The 18,824-nt window shown below is 43.8% G+C and overlaps 1 protein-coding gene across 8 annotated transcripts in view; it reads right to left on the reverse strand.

The window, feature by feature from the left end:
• agrn (agrin) overlaps nt 1-18,824 on the reverse strand; it is a 259,292-nt gene that overhangs the window by 26,682 nt on the left and 213,786 nt on the right. For 7 of the 8 annotated variants that reach the window (XM_063465477.1, XM_063465481.1, XM_063465479.1 and 4 more), the window contains 9 exons: nt 17,578-18,003; nt 15,302-15,427; nt 10,867-10,994; nt 7,965-8,079; nt 7,035-7,154; nt 6,470-6,835; nt 4,819-5,011; nt 2,910-3,125; nt 559-788 (listed from right to left, as the gene is read on the reverse strand). In XM_063465477.1, the coding sequence (XP_063321547.1) occupies nt 559-788; nt 2,910-3,125; nt 4,819-5,011; nt 6,470-6,835; nt 7,035-7,154; nt 7,965-8,079; nt 10,867-10,994; nt 15,302-15,427; nt 17,578-18,003 (1,920 nt within the window). The remainder of the gene's footprint in view (nt 1-558; nt 789-2,909; nt 3,126-4,818; nt 5,012-6,469; nt 6,836-7,034; nt 7,155-7,964; nt 8,080-10,866; nt 10,995-15,301; nt 15,428-17,577; nt 18,004-18,824) is intronic. The other variant, XM_063465483.1, reaches the window with a different exon arrangement.

Genomic DNA, 18,824 nt, shown 5'->3' on the forward strand with positions numbered 1-18,824 from the left:
AGCTGCAGTACAACCAGCGAGGGGCACGCTTGGCTAGGCCCTGCTGGTGTCTGCTCTTAACTATATTCTCTCTCACAGCTGCTTGTTAGTTGCCATCTGCTGGAGGGAGAAAAAAAAGAGGAAAGGAACAGTGGAAGGAGAGATAGGCCAAAGGCCAATCACAGAGAATTAGTTCAAAGTTTTTCATGTTCCTTGCACTGCGTCAACATTTAAACTTCCATTTCTGTGTTGGACACACAGATTTGATAGTGTCGGTGTTTACAAAATGACTTGCAGCGCTGCTGCTGGGGGCATGAGTTACACTGTCAAATTAGCCTGTCAAGCTTACTTAGGATTTGTGAGTCAGGCATGACCACAGTGAATCCCTGTGGAGAAGGCAACACTGAGATGTATTAGCAGAATTTTAACTACAAGGTGTTAGGAAAGTTTGAAAATTACATATGAATAAGCCATATTTTCTACTTATTTCCCCGCGCTTATACTGGAACCAACTTCTCAGAACTCCACGACTGTCCATAACTATTAGGAAAATCTGCTGAATTCGTCTCAGCATCTTACCCCAGAATCCTTTGCTGCACTTGCAGTGGAACATCTCGGCCTCCTTCACCTGGCAAGCACCGCCATTCTTGCAGGGATTTGGCAGGCAGGGGTTGTTGCCGCATTCACCCACCCCGCTGCCGTACAGACTTTCGCCCCCGTTCTCCTGCAGGTTGAGATTCCGGTTGTTGACATCTAACATGCGGATGCAGCCCACCAGACCGACTGCCAACCCTGTCCTCTCCTTTACACTGAAGACAGACAGGGGGAAAAAAAAGTTACACTACTAAAGCTAACTGAATCACACTGAACCTGCGGTGAAGAAATGCCATACTCTATGAAGTATTATTAATACACTTCATTATATTTCCATAAAGGACGAGCTAGATGAAGAATTTTCCAAATTCACCTCGGATGTTGACCTTTTTTTCCTCGATCATCTGATCATTTCTGATCAAAATCGAACAAACTGGTTAATTACTACTATTAACTGACAGCGACTATTATATCACATAATTACAATCACTCACATAAATGGCATTATTTGAACCATAATTCCAAAAGAAGTTGGGACACTGTGTAAAATAGGTGTGTAATTAAAAATAATAATAAAATAAAATAATAATAAAATAATAAACATTTTATTTATATCACTTTCTCATATTTACCTCATATTTTATTCACAGGAAAACATGTGAAGTTAAAATGCCCCATTTTAATTAAAAAAATGGTCATTTTGATTGTGATGACAGCAACATGTAGCATCACTTCTTGTTTAGCAGGAGTCCAGAGAGACCAGTTTCTGGACTTCTGGGAGAGGAGAGTTATCCCATTTTTGTCTGATATAGGATTCCAGCTGCTCAACAGTCCTGGATCTTCTTTGTTATATTTTTATTTCATCATCCCTATCGCTGCCAGTTCCACAGGCACTAATGCACCTCCATAGATCTCCTCTTTAGTCTGGCGGACACAGCGTCCATGTTTTCCAAAAAGAATGTCACATTTCAATTCGGCTGATCACAGAACAGTTTTCCATTTTGTCTCAGTCCATTTTAAAGCTTTGACCCAGAGAAGACGACAGCGATTCTCGCTCATGTTCACATATGGCTTCTTCTCTGCATTGTAGAGCTTTAAGCAGCATTTGTGTAGTTAAAGCTCAGACACAGTGATTTGTGTAAGTGTTCCTGAGCCTGTCCAGTGATCTCAATAAACTGTCCCCCTCTAAGACTCCCTTTTTAAACCCAATCACGTCACCGACCTGTAACATGATTAACCTAATTAGTTGCAAAATTGCTCCTCCAGCTGTTTCTTTTTAGTACCACTTACTTTTCCAGCTGCCCCTCTCCAAACTTTATTGAGACATGTTGCTGCGATCAAATTGTTCGAAGACAAATGAGCAAGATTTTTCATTAATCAGTAAAATGTTTCCTGTGTTTAGATTTGCAAGTCATTACATTATTTTTCTTTATATTTTACACAGTGTCCCAACTTTTTGGGAATTAGGGTCGTACATTAATTGTACACGTATAAATAAACAGGTCAAAACACCTTCCATCAACACAGTGTTAACTAAAACAATATTACTAGCGTGGAGTAGGGGGCAGATAGTTTGAGTGTGTCCACAGGCTTGCAACTAATGACTCTGATACACTGTGATTTGATGCCTACTGTCTGTGTCCTTAGCTAGTAGCAAGGTCTGGGGCTGAAAAATGAAGCAAACAAAACAAATCCCAAAGTGCCAAAAACTGCAATTCCTTGAACTTCCGATTGAAGCAGTACTAAAAGCAGATTCCCGTGTTAAAATTCCCAACTTTACAGCAGATTTATGACTTAAACGTATCTACTAATTTTATAACATGAAGATTGTTTTTTTTTTTTTTTTATAGGAGCACTTTATTTTTAACATTCCCATATTGTTATCCTCCTACTCTTTAGTGCACTTCTATTAAGACCAATGGATGAACAAGCAGCAGATGGGGAAAAAACTAATGGAAGATGGGGGCTCTATGAAACCACTCTAGGCAACTATCCTCACATGACTTAACGGAGGGTACCAGATGAATACAAATAACGGCAGTCGATTTATCAAAAAGCTGCACATGGCTAATTTTTCCCTCAAAGGTCTCCGACTAGGTTACGGGCCACTGAAGTGGGATTAACATTAGTTAACTCTACACTGAATAAAAAAATGGCAAATCAGCAAAATTAGCATAAACAGAAAACTTGATTGGTGCCGCTTGGAATTAGCTGGATACTGAATATATAAAAGCTGTAGAATGAAATATTAAAATGCGCCACAGATGATGGACTTTGTGTCTGCACATCACTATTAACACAATGGTGTGACTGTAACTGTAATTCCAAGGTCTTACTCTTGCTTGATGTCCTCAGGCACTCCTCCGATGAACAGGTTGGTGTCGAGGTTGAGGCCATCTGTGCCCCGTGGGCTCTCACCCTCGATGTGTGGCTCGCTGTCCACGCTGAGCATGGCGTTTCGGCGGTTGCGAGTCACCACCAGCTGATGCCAGCGGCCTTGACTGATTTGAACTTTGCTGAGGGCCGTGCCTGTGCCCGAACCTGTGTTGAACCTGAAAAGGGATGACACAGAATAAGTTAGACACCTCACTTTACCAAAAGATCCCTCTATATCTGCTGACTTTGATATTTTCATCAGGCAGGTATTTTATTTTTCTGAATATCCAACTTCTAATGACTACAGGAAATCTGCTCATAATGCTCAACAAGACAAGGATGGAGGAAAGAAAGAAGATACAAAGGTGCTTATTTGGAATTTCAGACTGGAGCATGTGACTGGAATGAAGCAGTTACTCACTTAAAAAATTGTCTCTCACATCCTCATTTTTAATCCAACCTTTTTTCTAATGAGGTTTTGTTGAGAAAAAAAGGCCGTATCATCACAGAAAAGAGCCGTCGTGTATGTGCACCCACACATATGGTAGCATTATCGCAACCTGAGAGCAATTATCTGCCACAAATAATTAGTTCTTCTCCCCACGTCTTGGATTTGCAGAGCTGTGGGTGGTAATCTCACAGCTGTATTTCTAGAATTGAGGCAGAGCTCTATTTGAAAGCACAAGTGACTAATGATCTCCTTTAGTTTGCTATTGATTTTACCCTGAATAGAGCAATCTAACCTGGCCAGGTTGAGAGAAACTGAAAGACCTTGCGGGGTCAAGGTGAAATGTGAGAACCAGAAGACAAGGGAAGCTAACATTAGAAATAAAAGGTCCGAAACAGATGCAGTGCAGCATCTCTAATTAGCTCATTCTTGTCTCTTCTGAAGATGTTCCTGTCCCCAAATGATTTTTTATTCATACGTCTCCGCCACAGAGAAGAGATTAGTGCTAGTGTTTCTGCAGGTTTCTGGCAGGAAAAGTGTCGTCTCTCAAGAGACTAGATAAGACCTGCAGTTACTGTCAGCTTCAGTTTAAAATGTAATACTAGATATTTTGCCCACATAAAGCTCCAGTGTGCATGTTAAAGGGGCAAAACACCAGTTTTACATCAGGATCAATTTCCTAACGGTGACCCAGCCTGACTTTAAGTCTGCAAATATACTCCATCCATTCCATGATGGAATAAAAGCTGTAGATGGTTACCAAGAAGGGATGGTGAAAAAAACATCATTATTTGTTTGGCTACATTTTATTATTTATTCTTTTAATTTTTGCTTTGGTCCTAGAGTGATACTGCCCCCAGCCAGTGTTGACAACATGCACAAAAACACACTTGTACCACTTCAAACCTGACTGCTACATGCACAGTTCTGATGGAAAAGAGTCATTTAAAGCATCTAAGCTGAAATTTCTTTCTCATTCGATCCATCTGTAAATACAAACACCGCATTTTGTAAATACAGCTTAGATTTTTCCTTTGTTTATCTGTGTGATTAAAGATAACATATAAAATGTGCACTTGGGACATCCAGCATATATTCCCGAGTATATATTCCTTCCACCTGTAATCATGTGAACTGTAGCTTTTTCTTTTCCCGGCACAGCCGTTTTTCCGACATGTTTACTCACTGTAATTATTTGCCTCATTATCTTTAGTGCCGTCTCTTTGTTTTATTCTTATGTGCATCTGTTGTCAGCTGCTGCTGCAATGACCCGGTTTCATAGTGTTGATCATTAAAATTTCATCTTATTTTTGCCACGATGGATGTGAAAGTAAAAAGCCTACTGAATTCAATCAAAAAACAAAACATCAGGACCACTGATGTTAGCCGACAAGGTCCCTCTTAAATCAGCTGACGTTCACCTGAGCTCCACCCTGCCGTTGACCAGAGCAAGAGAGATGAAGTCCTTCTTGCGATCCTGGCCGTTGTAGAGCAGGATGCCGTCCATCTCAGAGGCTCTGAACTCCATGGCGATGCGGACAGTGTGGTACGCGCTCATGGTTGAGAAGGCCAAGTAGGACTGGCCTCCAAATGACGGGATGTAGTACTTGATCACTGTGGAGGAAAGAAGACAACGAGACATTTTCGTCATTATTATGTGATTTGCTTAATTGCGGTGTGAGAGAAGTTTCATGCACATAATGATGCGTGAGCGGCGCGTGACAGAAAATGAGAAGAATTCTGTTTATTTTACAGGATTGATGTTTTCACCAAAGGCTTGATAGGTTTATCAAAAGCAGAAGGTGCAGAAAGAGGAGCCATCGTGCACAGTCTCACACGCGTGCACACACAAACACACACAGCAAATGTTTGTTTTTTGTGAATCTACTTGACAATTCTGATTATTATCATGTATTTTCTCTCCTGGGCTCCTTTTTTTTTTTCACCGTCCATCTGTCTTCCTGTCCGTCTCTCTGAGGAGAACGGCATCTGATGAGCTCTCGCTTTTCTAATGACTTGATTGATCTCGGGGAGGCTGGTTGTGCAGTTTTGTGTGTATGTGTGCATGATTTCATTTAAGCACTCTAACGCAAAGATCCACACTGATTCTCACCAGCTAATCCCCATCAAAGCAATTAGTGTCAATTATCTTAAGACGCAGCTGCGTGAGGTTGCTCCCCATTCCAGAAAAATCCCAGAGTAGAGCAAGAGGGAAGAAAGGAAGGAGCTGCGCTTCTCTTAAAAGTTCTCCCAGGTTTATGGTTTTCTCTGCGGCCTCGGCTGGATTTTGTGTAGCCTTTGGTGCACGGCTCAGTGGTCGCTCATTTCTGAGATGTTGGGCCTGTCTGAATCACTCGAGATGAGCTTGAAGTGCAGCAGCTGGGGAGAAACTCAATCACACCTCAGCTCTTTATTTCCAAGGTTTTTCTTTTTTCTTCAACACCGACCGTAAAACTGACACTCTGTACAGTGCTGTGATTGCTCGCTGATAAACCGTCGAGCTTTATACGATCCAATAAATCCACATCTGTGGCCACATAACATTTCATTTACATATTTCAAAGCTAACTGAAAGTCATTACTCCCACTGCCAATTAAGGTGTCACCTTGCACACGCTACAACCACGCCAAACCGAAGCATGACGCGGGGAATGCATTTCTTCTTTCGCTTTAAAATAAGCGTTTTATTTGATCAAGCGTTTCTCTAATATTTGAGGGATTTTTTCCTATTATAATGGTGTGTTTCTGCTACTTTATAAATACATAAAAGCACTTGAAGATGTGGTTAGTAGTGATTATAAAACAGCTAAAAAGCATGATTGGCACAATGGAAAGTGGAGTGCCTAAAACCCACTTAGCCGCTGCAAAATCTCTGTAACCGTTAGCCTTTTGTGGGTTCTTTGAAATTGCTAATTGCAAAGTAGCAAATTACAGGGAAAGTCTGTCTGAGCTCATTTTCTTAGATGAGTCTGAAATAAGCCGAGACTTTGAAACTTTTGATTTAAGAGTAATCAGAAATATGGCAAAAGATACAGTTCCTAAAGAAAATGAAAACTCTCCGAGCTGACCCACCCTTCTCGCACACAGTCCCTCCGCGGCCCGCGGGGCACTTGCAGTTGAAGTCGCTGCCGTTTTCCTCGCACGTGCCTCCGTGGAGGCAGGGGTGGGAGTCGCAGGGCTTCTGCAGCACCTTGTGGTAAGGCCTGGTTGTGAAGTGGGCAACGGTAGTGGCTGGAGGCAGGGCAGTAGTGGTTAGAGGCGAGGTAACCGGCATCAATTTATGTCTGCCACTGAAGGGCCTGCGGGTGGTGGCTGTCGGTCGACGGGTGATGTAAGGGGAAGTTGTAGGAGGCCTGGTCGAGGTGGTGGGAGCAGCTGTGGTGACCGACGCTGTGGTGGTAGTGGTAGTGGTGGTGAAGATGGAGATGGAGGACAGGCCTGTCAACAGAGGTGAGGGGAGAACAAAAGGATTTGGAAAAAGGAAATAAAAAGGACATTAAAGTATGTTGAGCCTGCGGTTCTGAGACTTTCTATTCAAGACCTGTAAAACCTTTGATAAACTACCTCATGAATAACTTAAAACTCCCTTTCATTTTATTAATCCCTACACACTCCTGTTAAATCCACACTGTATTACCATAATTGGTGAAGCGAATATTCTCATCCTCCGGCTTCTTCACAGAGATGCTGGTGTCTTTGGAGGCCTTTAACTGTTTCAGCAGGGCTCCTACGATGTCCTCCACGGTGAATCTTGTATCTACAACAAACAAGAGGTACAAGCATTTAGAGCAAGGCCTCCGAGGAGCACTCCAAAGCAAATACAAGGCTTGAGCTCCTTAAATGTTAAAATGGATATATCAAACAGCCCTATGTATGACAGTTGGGAGGGTCTCCGTGGACCACTTGTCCTCCAGCCGTTGATTGTCCGGCTTTTTTCCAGATGAATCGGTCTCATAATGTTCGCCGCAGATGTTTGCTTTACAGGCCATGGAGGAGCGGCACATAACGGCACCCGATAACCCACGTGAAGGGTATCAAGGACACTAAACGAGGCTCATAAAACGATGGAATAAAAATAAAAAGGAACGGAGGAAAATGATGTTCTGTGTGGTAGTTTAAAGAAGCAGCTGCTGCATATGACCCAAGATCCAAGAAAAGTATTGTAACATGATGATATTTAGAGAATACCCGATTCCTTAGATATCCTGCAGGTCCTGCAGGTTTTAGATGTGTCCTTCATCCAACACAGTTGATTTAAATGGCTAAATGACCTCCTCAACATGTCTTGAAGTTCTCCAGATGCCTGGGAATGAACTATTTATTTGATTCAGGTGTGTTGAACCAGGGTTATATCTAAAACCTGCAGGACACCGGCCCTTGAGGCCTGGAGAGCCCCACCCATGGTTTAAAGCATGTGTTGTGCAAATTTCAGAAAGCAATACTATACAAGCTCATCTATTTACAAGATGCCTATTTTTCTACTAAAAATGTATTCATATCTCACACACCCTCCTCGCTGAAAGCCAAATGCACAAAGCTCATCTATCTCTCTATAAGGATCTCTCACCTGGTTTGAAGTGAGCCTCGACATAGGCCAGGATGGAGTTGCTGGGCGCCAGGTTACGGACACGAACGCTCATAAAGTCTTTGTGCACCGCCGACTTCCTGAACAACTCATTGAGCTGAGGAGAAGAGAGAGAGAGCGAGAAAGAGTGGGAGGAGAGAACGGACAGACAGAGGAGATGATAAATGAGGCCGGTAATGAGCTCCACGCTATCACGGCAGCGAGTCCAATTCCAGAAGACTGTACCCTATCTCTGAGGAAGAAAGAAGCTGCCTCTCAAATTGGGGTGCATGGAAGGAACCCATTGGGTGGGTGCACAAATTGACATTTAGCTGCTGCCCTGGCATTAATTATTGGAACAAGTTTTCAGGAGGAGCTAAGATAAATGTTGAGCTACCCTGACATTATGATTGGTTTTGCTACTGATGCTCGTTACTGTGTGCACGTTGTAACAGCCTGAAGAGCTCTTTATGAGGTTTGACTGAAGTGGGATTTTTAAAAATCAGCCAACAGTGATATTTTAACAGTTATAAATACTGACGCTGCCTTTTAACCCCAAATCTGGATGAGTATTTTGTCTTAAAAATGGCCCATTTTTATGCTAGAAGTAAAAAAAAAGTTATGTGCACTAGTTTAAATTGTGAATTTATCACATTCACACACTCAGTGTATGAAAGAGAGGGGGAAAATGGGGGAAGTCCTGTGCATTGTTCTCAGTTGTGATGCTGCTTAAGGATCAGAGGAGCCACAGGCTTTGCTTTTTGTTTTTAGGTACCTCCACTTTCTCTGTGATTCTTTTTATTAAAAATGACCTATTCATGATATGTACACTGTAAATCAGCAAGTCTTCAGACAATAATGAGGTGAGAGCTGATGGAAAAAGCAAAAACATTAAAAACAAACAAACAAAAAGCTGCTAATCAGTGACAATGAGTGACTGAGTGGACTTTGTTGGGTTTGAGAATTCAGTTTGTTAAAGATGATTTCCTTCATGCATTAAATGTCTCTAATTTGTGGGCTGAGGTGTGACAGCAAAGTCGAAAAATAAAATCCTCCAAAACTGGCTTAGTCACGGTGGGCAAACTCTCCCGTGGACACACGGCCCTCAAAACCACCTGGTCTTTCTTTTCCGCTTCCTTCTCTTTCTCTTCCACGTGCTAATTTATCTGCAAATTACAACAGGTTGTTCTGTCAGGGAAACGAGCGGCGGGCTGATTCGCCTTCTTTCTATATACCCGTACGTTCAAGTGAATGTGTCCTGGCGTGTATGCTCTGCATGTGCTCAGTGTGTGTGCTGGAAGATGAATAGGGGGTGGTTGGCGTCAAGTGGCACACCAGGCTTCAGAGACACACAGGCTGATAGTGTTAATGAACACACATGCACGTACACACACGCACTCACAAATCACTGTGAGGTAGCAGATTAGGTCCCAGTGGGGCATAGTGACACTAATTCAACAGCTGGTACATGTGTACTGTGTACCTAAGCGCGCGCACACACACACAAACACACAAAGTTCCCATTTCATCAGAGGAGCAAGACCCTGGCTTGACAACAGAGACATTTGTTCAAAGGTCTGAGCTCAACATAGAAAACGGACAGTGGAGAAATTCAACCGGGGTAACCAACACGAGCCAAGCTGTGATTACTGTACAGGCTCTGTGCCCGCCTGGGTTTTGGCTTGCTAACAGCAACTGGCATCGTGACCATCCAAACTTATGAGACTCATATCCAGAATAAGGACTTGAGTTTTCAAATAGCTGAAAAATCATAATTAATCTCACATGAAAAGCTGCTTTTTGAATACTGTGAAGTGTTTGGCAAGCGACTGACAAATTATTCTTTAAACAAGTCTGCAGAAAGCTGTTATTTATTTATTTTATGTATTGGTCTTATTAAGCTTGAAGAATTTCTTTGTCTGTTTATTTAGGCCACATTCTTTGGACGTTATTAATACTTCTGTAGTATGTATATATATATATATATATATATATATATATATGTGTGTGTGTGTGTGTGTATCTGTGTGTAGATATGTATATAAGTCTCTGGAATTCCTATTTTGATGTAAATGTTCAGGGAAAAAAAGGAAAAATAGAATGGTAAATCTTAATATCTTCACCTGTGTCAGGCAGGTACATCTGAAAATGTTATTCAATTTCTTTACATATTCATGTCTACAGATCACAGATTATAAGAGAATTCTAATATTCCCCTTTTATTAAAAATCAAATATCAGATAGGCCACGTTGTCTGACTCTGATATGATGTATGTTCCTCTCTAAGTGCAGCCAGCCAGCAAAATGTGTGGTTTCTTTTTTTTTTTCCTTTCTTTTTATCATTGTTGTTTTTTTCTATCAGATGTCAGAGCACAGAAATCACTCCAGCTCAGTGTGGCAGAATATTACTCAGCTACTTCAGGGGTGTCAAGTCTGTAAAACGTGCGATGAAACCTGCCTGAAGGAGCTGAAAGAATCTGATTAGTCTGGCTCTCGGGAAGAGTTTTAGTGTGACACGATGCTTTGAGTGTTGTCTGAAAAGCTTTCCACTCATGACAAGAACATTCTTGGGAATACTAAGAAAAATTTGTAGCATTACTCTCCAAGTTTCCCTAATGGCAACAGTGGCAACTGTCATTTGAATCAATTACATCAAAGCAGTTTTAATTTATAGTTTTTTTGGACGCTTTTTTGACACTTGAGGGCAGCAGAACAAGCTGGAAAAACAGCAAAGGGCATAAGGACATTTAAAAGTACTTTAAACCTCATTAAAAAACTTATTTAAAAAGCTGAGAGCTAGCAAAGGGCAGTGTAAGCAGAGAGATGTAAATGTGGATTCTTTAATCTATTAATTAATATATTTTCTTAACCATGAAATCGTGTTACAGCAAATTCAGCCACTTACAGCGCCCTCTATGCTGCGGGCCGTCTCTCCAAATAGCTCGGACTTGGGGTCCTCCATCTCAGGTGTGTAGATCAGGTCCTGGCCATCCACCTGGTCCAGGTGCAGGGAACCGCTGAACCTCATGGTGGCTGGAAGAAGAAGAGAAGATACAGAAACACCGTGGCTCAAGCCCTCTTCTTTCACTCATTCCCCGCTGCCTTCCCCCTCGTTTCAGAGCAGTGCCAGTTTTGGGTTAGTGATGGATTGTGTGTTTGTGTGTGTTTGACAAGGAGGGGTTAGTGAAGTGTGTTGCTGATCGTCTGGGGCTTTAAAAAAGGTCTGGAGTTTGGCCATTAAAGGTAGAGGCGGTGGAAGTTGTGGTGGTGGAACAGGTGGACTGTGAAATATGACAGAAGAGACGAACAGAAGGTGGAAAAATGGGCCAGTTTTACCAGACCGAGACTCGTCCCCAAAGCTGGCCGTGCCATGGAGGGCTGGGTAAAAAGACAACAAGTTAGACAGACACACAAACACATGGAGGAAAAAAACAACACACACTAAAGTGAAAGCAACCCACGGGCACTCAAAATAGTGCCTTCCTCAGCAAAGAGAAAGCCTCCCTGTGCGACCTTGGGGGTTATGTTGTCCGACATCTATCAACTCTATACGGTTTCTCGGTACTGCCGCCAGAGAGGTGCAGTGCGATATAAAGCTGAAAGTCGAACGTGTTTATGTGTGTGGTGGAGAACGGAGGAGCTGGCGAGGCACCGACGCCGGGTTTCCGTGCCGCTCATAATCAGCAGAACAAATTGCCCAAATCAATCATGGCTGCCCCCGCCTGAGCAATGCCAGAGAGAACGGGACGAGCACTTGTATGATTATCGTGAAAGATAGTCGTAATTGTCTCCTTAATGCAGGCGGACCGATGACTGACACAGCCTGGTTAAAATTGCATGAAAAGGACAGCAGACACTACCGATACACACACGCGCGCGCGCGCCGCCGCCCTCTCGCTCCCCTCCCTCACCATCTACAGTACTTTCACGGGCAGCACACATCGATTCACATGTGACAGTGGCCATAAAATAGAGGCAAATGGGCACAGTTTGGCCGACCGGGAGAGGGGTAAATATAGAAAAGAGAGGGGGGACGAGCGAGATCTGACTTCTAATCTGCAAAGAAGACAAACATCAGAAAGGGTGATTTTCCAGACCACTGCCGTGACGCACGTAAAGAGAGGGAAAGAGAGTGATAAAAAGACAGACAGAGCTATTTGGCTATCAGATTCTAGTGAACTGTAAAATGTAATGGATATGTCAGACTTCCCCAGGCATATGGAAGAGTTTATAGTATCTGGAGCTCAGTGTGCCAATAACTTTCACATTAGCATTTGGCAATTATCCCCGATGCCATTAAATTTAACATACGCAGGACCTAGAGTCATTTTTTATATTACACTATACTGGGAAATATACCCAATGCAATCTATAACCAAGGTGTTTAATTTTTTTTAAATATGTCAGTGTGGGCTAAACCAAACCTTGAGCATTTTCCACATGTGATGTCTTAATAATCTGAACAACGAACAATTATTTTTTCCCCCCGTGAGACAGCCCGACAGATATCAATAAACTGTGTCGTACAATGAAATAGCAGCCGATGCACGAGGCAGAGGGATGTGTCATTTCACTTCTAATGAGCGGGAGATTGGCCGAGGCCTTCTCGGGAGAAGAAAAAAGAAAAAAAATCCAGCGTATTGATCAGCTTATCACGCAGCTCGGTTTTATTGGTAATAACACTTGAGCTGAATGAAGTATCGATCGCCGGTGTGCCGTCATTGTTAGCTGGGATAAATATTTACAGGCTTTTGCAGATTTGTTATAACAGTTCTCTTGTAGCCTGAGCTTGTTTCTATCATCAGCCGGATTCGAGGCTAAATGTCACAGGGTTCAACCTCGACAGAACCTTTCATGTTTCACCTCTGCCTGCCTGTAAATTCTGTGAAAGAAATAAATGGCATAGGGCTCTGGATGGGCAAAGGTGGCCTCATATCTTCAGGTCATGTTGTAGACTGAGTGGCAGTAAATTCTGCTGGTTTATTGAAAGGCTTAGGGGACCTTCACCGTGCCACAAATGCAACTCCATGCACTAATTTGTGGCCCGAGCTCTTTCAAGTCATGACCCAAAGCTCCCCCGAGAGCCAGAGTGAATCCCTCTTTTCACAATCAGTCAGACTACCACGGCTAGGACAAATAGACGGCAGATTTCAACCGAGGGATGGAGAGAGAGAGAGATAGAGAAACGAAGGGAGAGAGAGAAGCCCTTTATCTTTATGAACTGAGTGTGGCAGGAGTCACTGATTGGTACAACAGCGCTCGTCGGCCCCTTCTAGTCTCTGGGCTCTCTCGCCGCTCAACTCCAGAGAGAAATGAACTGATGCAAGACTGGATTGAGATTGACTGGTTTGAGAGAGAGCGAGAGACAGAGAGAAAAGGTGACACAGAGCTCAGAAGGGAACTAAGGAACAGTGGTGCGGACTGATAAAGAGAAGAACGCTCGTGAGGGTGCAGGGGTGCGAATACAAGAGGAGAGGGAGATTAAAAGAAAAGGAGCGAGGGTGAAAGAGGAGAGGAAAGAGCGTTCAAGAGTCTCGAGCAAAACAAGAGGAAAGGAAACTCGCTGAGGATCTGTCGGGGTATGACTAATATCAGGGCGAGACTGCAAAGTGTTGCAGAATTCATAAAAATGGATTACCAAGGTCAGACTAATGGTTTCACTGTTTCTGTTTTTCTTTCTTTTTTTTTAATTTCCTGCCACCTGTCAATAAGCTCATTTACATATGATAGAAGTGATTCATAAAAAACACTGCTGCAGAGAAAAACCAAAAAACACCACCTGTTCTGCACAATTAAGCCAAACGCTCCGATATCCCGATTTGTAAAGTCAACATTAGAGGTATAACACGAGGCAAATGGTGGCTAATGTTTAGAAACACAATACTGAAAATTGGCCCCTTTGCCCGACTCACCGAGCGAAACAGAGAGCAGCGGTGGTCGAGCGAGCTAGATAATGACTGAATCAATGAAGACAGGGAGCAGGCTTAGAGTCAGGAATGATGGTATGTTTTGATTCTGGTGGCACAAAGAAACGCATCCACTCTTCCTGTTGCGCGGGATGGTGCACGCATTGTGGGACTGTGTGTGTGTTGGCGACAGACATTCAGACTTGCAGCTATTTATACGTTTCTTACCTAAACAGCGAGCAGAGGAGAGAGACGGAAGCAGCCATATAAGCCGGTTTCCATGTTTTTTGTTTGTTTTTTTACTTCTGTCCTCATATTCTGTGTGCTACTATTGGCCGGCGCCTATGCTATCCACCTACAGCCAAGCGACTGCATCCCAGAAACCTTCTGAACACAACAAAATCAGAAGAAATAGGTCTCCACAGATAAAACCCCCCACACACTTTTAATATGTCATAAGTGATGATTAAGGAGGATTTTTTTACTGTATATTATACTTTTAAATATTAATATATATTATGTTCAATTTTCACATGTCAGCAAATGAATACAGACTGAAATAGATGGAAAGCAGTGCCACTCTGAATCACGACACTGGCAGACTGACAATGACGGGTAGTTGATTTCTTGCATTTTGTGCCAACTCCCGCCAATTATTCTGACTGTGTTTCACGAGTTAACTGAGAGTCACTTTAATTATTGTAATAACAGAAATTGTCCTCCGACACAGTATTCCTTAACAATATGTTGTGCGGATAACTCTGTCTGGATCAATAATCCATTGCAACACTATTTTTAGCATTTGAACTTTTTTTTCCCTCTAAAGCTCAAGACAGCACATCAATTACTGATGTCTGGGGCAAAACAGCGCAAGGCCACGCAAACAGAGGAGGACGACAAGGACTTCCTCAGGCAGCAGAGGTTACAGCTGGAAAATTTGGGTTTTTGTTTTGTTTTCTGCTTTAAATATGGAGGTGAAGCTGTGACACGATTAGTTTGGAGGAAGAAGAAACTGCCAACAAGTCCCTCTGAAACCGTCGTTATCACATTTGAGTTTGTGTGCTTGTTAAATAAGGTGACACAAAGCGTTCAGCGGTGAGCTTTGCAGAGAGATGTGTTAGCTGTTCTCTTCTGCTTGCAGCCTTTACACTAAGCTAATCACCTCCTGGCTCCAGCTCCATAGTTAATGCACAGGCATGAGAGCGGTATCAGTCTTCTCATCTCACTCTTGGAGGGAAAGCCAATTACTTTTCTCAAAAGACCCATGAAAGGCGCCCTCCATACGAACAGAGCCCGAGCTTCTGCGACTCAAAGCATGAGCTGCAGAAGCTGGTGAAACAACAGCAACAGACAGAAGACGCAGAAGACAGCCGGGAAGATGTTTAGGTAATTAGAGAGTAAAGAAAGTCTTTTTCAAAGGTGCGCTTGACTTACAGGGGCAGTTGGCGCCCTCTGGAGTACTGGATGGTGTCTTGCCGTCAGGGCAGCAGCCGAACTCTGTGTTGTCGCAGGACGACCTGTCCTCAAGTGTGGGTAAAGTGGTGCTCGCCATTGTGGGACCTGAGGGTGATACACAGAGGCTCATAATAGTTCATGAAAAGTTACAGCTTATGTAGGAAACCCAGAAGAGAGCTACAATTTTTAGGCACTCAACACCAGCAGTGATTCCAAGGTCAAAAACCTACAATTCCAACTTTCTCTCGCATCTACAGATGTTTGCGTGTTTGTTTTAGAGTGCTGACCAGTGATTGGACACTAATAAAGGCACCTGTCAGGAGTGATTATATGGCATTTTCACTGGAACTGATTGTACACCTGGAACTCTTTTTGTCAGGTAGAGAACACTTAATGGGGAGTGTTGCCAGTCATCTCACACATGGCGCACTTTTAATGATGGGAGGATGTGATAACTGCTCGCTGCAGATTGGGTGAGTGTTACCTTCAAGGAGTCCCAGGAGGACAAAAAAAACATACACTCGTGTTTGTGTTACTGTCACTGCATATCTGGCTATCTTGGGACATTACAGACATAAAAGTGGCTCGGCTCGCTCTATCTGAAGAATGAGAGTGTATATAACAGCGGCGAGCTTCGGTCCACTCTAATGATGGTGTTGGCGGAGGGGGAGTTGTCTCGGTGTCGAGGCGGTGCACTTTATGGCCGCGGAGAGATTAGAAATAATCGTCGAGGCAAACAGCTAGCGGCTAAACAAGCCATAAACACGTCAGAGGCGAGGGACGTCCTTCTCAAGGACATGCGGTCAAAGGATGTGGAAGGAGGAGGGAGGAGGGAGAAGGGGGCGGAGCAGAAGGTGGGAGGAGGCTGGGGTTTATGGGTCATCTGCTGGCATGTGGTCTGCACATTTACAGAAGCATCGGGCAGTGCACAATGACTAGGGTCTGTGCAACTCCTATGGAAGCCATGAAAGCTGTCAAATAAACACAGATAAACACAACGACAAATACACACACAGATTTGTTCGGATTGCAAAAATACCACAGGCACAAAAATGTGCAAATGTGCACCTCTGACCTACTCACATTTGTATGCTCAGACGGTGACATGTGCACTCTGGATTGGACAAACACAGTGACACGAGGAACAGGAGATAAGACTAGCACACACACACACACAGACGCAAACACACAAAACAGATGACGAAACAGATTAGTTCAGTATTTCAATATCCAAAACTGTCCTGGAAAATCGTCTAATCAAACAATCACAAACTGACTGTTGAAAAAAAGAAAAACATCCAGGCACGCTTGGGTACACATTCATACGCACACATATACACACAGTCACAAGACGCCAGGTCTCCTTTGCAGACAAGCTACATGCTCCTTGCGTCACCGAGCACTCTGGTCAGCCTCTGACAAGAGAATAAATCTAAAACTCGGGGAGCAGGAACGAGAGGGGAGGGGGAGCAGGAGGAGGAGGAAGAACCGAGGAAGAGCACATTGGGGCCTTGCCGTTCCATCAATCTTATCCTGTTACTGCAAGCTGTCAGGTGAGGTGGACAGACGGATGGAAGGCAACGTCAGAAAAAAAAGAAAAAAATCAAAGAAAAGAGAGCACTGATTGAAAAGTCTTAGTCGTCCTCTTGTTGTTCAACCAGAGGCCCGGTAACCGCCAGAGCCCAGGAAGGCATGTCGAGAAAGATTTGAGACTAGTCATGTGACAAGGTATGCTGGCTCACACACTCGCATCTCAACCTCCCAGTCACATCAGCCTGTCAAGTCAGGCTCCAGAGATCCTGAGATGCGGACCAGCAGTTCCATCTAGAGTGTATTTTACAGAGCTTGGGTTTTGTTTTGCTAGCTGTTGAGAGCTGGTGGAATGGGAGGAAAAAAAACGCATGGGCGATGTAGCAACAGTGAACCATGCAAATACATTCTTTTCTGTCTGAAATTGAGATATACATCTTATGCAAGTGGAAATGACACTAACAGCACCTGTTGACAAAGATTTCTCTTCCCCGCCTGCCTGCCTGTGACATTTGTCTCCTCAAAAGTAATTTGCATACAAATACGTAAGCCTGTGCCTATTTTTCATTTTCAATTAACAGATGATGGCATGAATGCATTATGATGTGAACTAAGAGGAGACTATGAGTTTGACCAGCCCCTTTCTTTAGAAAAACCTCCCCTCCCTACACACACACACACACCCAAAGCTTTATGGATAATGAAGTGAAAGAGCAGGGATTTACCGACAGTCTCCTCGGCCCCACTGGCCTCCGTTGGGACGCCGCTGCTCTCTTCTTCAGTCGCTTCGTCCCCGCTCGGATCCCCGCTACCCGAGCCCTCAAAGGAGACCGCGGCGGCCGAGGGGATGGGACCGCTGCGAGAGGATGTGGATGCAGCGGCGGCAGCGGTTGGGGTGGGCTGCAGCGCTTGCGGCTGGATGTGGGTGGAGTGGTGGCTGGTTGCTTGCGCACTTTTTTGGGTAGGGGATGGAAAGGGGGTGGTGGTCGCAGGTTGCTCGAGGGTTTCGGTCCATGGAGGCGGGACGCCGTGCACCATGTTAGGATGGAAGGGGGCGGCGGTGGTGATGGTGGTGGCGGCGGCAACGGTTGCGCTTGGGGTGGTGGCGGGGGGGTTGGGGGTGGGTCGATCTGCTGGCTCAGAGATGGTTTCTGGTGGAGGGAAGGGGAGGAAGCAAGGAATGGATGAATGACTGAGCATAGATGGAAGTGTTGGACTTTGTTTTACTTAACTGCAGTAAAACCTCAAAAATCACACCAGTGGAAATACAAAAAAAACCATAATTAGCCAATAAAGCATAACAAAATCACTTAATGATTATTACAACCTACTGCTCACTATAACTTACCCCTGTATTCATTGAGTGATTATGCCTCTTCTAATCTTCTAACCCATCTCCCCGATGTTCACCAATGTCATTAAGTAATTACATTAGAAACCACACACATACACAAACAGGCCTGTTTGTACAAGCAGCCCGTGATTAAAAAGCCTGCAATGGATGAGATGTCAGAAATCTTTGTTTCAGGGGTCTTAAGAGTGAATATGGAATATGCCAACAGATGACACATCGCATTCGGGCATGTGCACTCCGCCTGCGGACGAGTTATGTTTCCCAAACCGGGTTAAACTACTCCAGTTGGTGTCAGCGCATTGTGTGGAGGGTATTTGTGCTTGTGTTTGTACACATATGGCATGCATTCGTGTGCACAATATGCATGTTTGTGTGTTGCTGTGCCAATGCCTATGAATTATATATCCATATTCAAACGCTGCCCTCCAGTAGCACAGCTTTAATCACCAACAGCCAGTGCCTCCGGTGATGAATGATTGATAGAAATGGGGCAAAAAAAAAAAGAAAGAAAAAAAAAGCCGGCTTTAACTCTGGCTTCAAAGAGCGCTGCTTGCAGAGAGCATGAGTATCCGTCAACGCCACCACAAACACACTCGTGTCAATATTCACACACACACA

Source organism: Pelmatolapia mariae, linkage group LG20 (genome assembly GCF_036321145.2).
Source record: "Pelmatolapia mariae isolate MD_Pm_ZW linkage group LG20, Pm_UMD_F_2, whole genome shotgun sequence".
In the NCBI taxonomy this organism is placed as follows: domain Eukaryota; kingdom Metazoa; phylum Chordata; class Actinopteri; order Cichliformes; family Cichlidae; genus Pelmatolapia; species Pelmatolapia mariae.